The sequence below is a fragment of the Penaeus monodon genome, chromosome 19 (assembly GCF_015228065.2).
Source record: "Penaeus monodon isolate SGIC_2016 chromosome 19, NSTDA_Pmon_1, whole genome shotgun sequence".
NCBI classification, from domain to species: domain Eukaryota; kingdom Metazoa; phylum Arthropoda; class Malacostraca; order Decapoda; family Penaeidae; genus Penaeus; species Penaeus monodon.
This window is the reverse complement of record NC_051404.1, coordinates 23,031,328-23,033,545: the sequence shown is the minus strand read 5'-3', so window position 1 is coordinate 23,033,545 and position 2,218 is coordinate 23,031,328. Positions and strand designations below refer to the sequence as shown.

At 41.9% G+C, this 2,218-nt stretch overlaps 1 protein-coding gene across 1 annotated transcript in view; it reads right to left on the bottom strand.

The window, feature by feature from the left end:
• LOC119585134 (synaptojanin-1-like) overlaps positions 1-2,218 on the bottom strand; it is a gene marked incomplete in the record, with an annotated part of 155,688 nt that overhangs the window by 14,056 nt on the left and 139,414 nt on the right. Inside the window, 1 exon segment of the mRNA XM_037933764.1 lies at positions 134-336. Coding sequence (XP_037789692.1) covers positions 134-336 — 203 coding nt within the window.

The following is a 2,218-nucleotide window of genomic DNA, read 5'->3' as shown; positions in this document are numbered from 1 at the left end:
TTTGGCCTGCTGTACCCTGCATACTAGTTACTATTATAATATAGCTACGAAGTTACTATTATAAAATAGCTACGAAGTTACTATTATAAAATAGCTATGAATAAGCTACTAAATTAAATAAAGACCCACTGACCTTGGTCTGAGCCCGAGCTATGGCAGGCGAGGTTGGGGCAGATCCTGGGGGAGTGGGACGAGGAGGGGGAGGCCTTGATGGGACAGGGCGTGGAGGTGGGGGCCGAGAGGGCTGGATGGGTGACCGCTGTTCCTTTATTGGTTCACTGCTGGCTGGCTCCTCTTCAGCCTCAAGTTCTGACTGATACAACTTCTCCATAGCACCTGTTAAATCATTGCCAATTTTTATTTACTTTGTGAGATAAGTGAATGGCTAGAAAGAACATAAACATATGGTAAGATGAATGGGGAAGGGAATGAGGGAAAGTGTATTTGAAACATTTACGCTTTGAACCTAGATTTAAATATTATATGGTGTACAGTTTGTTGCATACAGTATGACAAAGAACTCCCAAGAACTTTGGGAGCTAAATAATGAAAAGAAAGATATTCATAATGAACAGAAATAAGTGAAATAAAAACAGAAGAGCAAAGTGTAGAAAAGGAAAATGTAACACTGATGCTCTGTCAAATAGTCAGGTTAGTCTTAAAAAGGAAACCAAAACCTGCATAACTAATAATCAACAAATAAAAAACTATCCAATGTTTAATACAAATTGCTTGGGTGGGTGGGGAACCATGTAAGTGGCTGTGATGGGAGCTTGTTTACTTGGCCTTGGCAAGTCCTGCTCCACTCCCCATAGTTTACAACTGCTCATAATTTTGGATCTGTGCTGAAAATGGAGAGAAAAGATCTGTATAACTTACGGATTAGTAGTACTTTGGAGGCTTATGGATGTCATATCTGCATACTCTGCTAATTTGTGTATTTTATCTATTTTTTTGGCATATGATAAAAGGAGTTTTTCTTTAATATTCCCACTTTGTTTACTTGTAATTCATCTCTGAACATCAAGACTATGACTATTGAGTCTCTGAGGAAAGTTTTGGTTCTGTGGACTGAATGAGTTTGTATTTGAAATCTGTATGCAAGTTTCAGTTTTGAATATATCTGTGCATATAAAAATCTACAAACAGGCCTGCAACAGTCATCAATTCCACCACAGCCTTCATAGACATTGCAATGTCGCTCAGTCCAGGCCCATATATATCTTGAAGGCAGATGAGGGGGCCCTCACTGGTACACAGCTTGTATGACTTCATGCCAAACCACATCCTCTTTGAAGGCTTACAATGGATAGCATAAAGCCCACAAGTACACACTGACTGTTATTTTCTAGGTTGGTGTATAGACAGTCTTGAAATGGGTATTCATGATGACTACAACAGGTCACAGCTTCCATAGGTAGTCATCAGTGGTGTGGGGGTCGTCCTCATCTGCAAAATGCAGACATGTTGGGTCGTCAACATGTCGAACCTGTCCCAGGACATGGTCTCAGCAAAGACGGTAAAAGAAATCAGAAGATTTGTACTCCAGTATAGCTGTGACTATGGACATGCTGCAACCCCATTAGCAAACAAAGGTGATGTCCCATCTATTCATCTGAGGAGATGGGTGGGGTGTTTCTGGCTGGCAAAACAATTTTTCTGTCTTCTTGGTTTCCCACAAGTCCAGCCTCATGAATCAGTCATAGAGAGGCATAGAGGTTGTAACTAGGTGGTTTTACTTGACCCCTGGAGATACATCCATAAGACCTCACTTCTTCCAGTTGGAAAAACAACATGCTATGATGGACAGTGGCTTGTTGGAGTTGATCAATGTGTCATGGGCAGATAAGTTACTTAGCTCTTCCCATTCCAACCACTCTCAGCAGCAGCTTCAGGTATGTAGTCACAGTCCTCATCATTGTCATAGTCTTCCTCCTTGAATTCCCAGTCTGAATCTCCAAGGTCAGGATGGTCTAAGGTACACTTAGGATTGTAGTTGGGGCTACCTGAAGAGATCTCGCCCTAATTTTCCTCCCTCCAACCAGGTGTAGGTAGGTAATGTTGGGAAGATGGGGCATCCCACAGCATTCTGTGACTTCTCCTTCCCGAGGTGGAAGGTTGAAGATTGTACCAGGTGCTGTCAAATTGCAGACTATGGATGCCAGCAGAGTACCTTGATAATTGGCAATGCATGGTGTGTAATTGGTGGGATATCGTA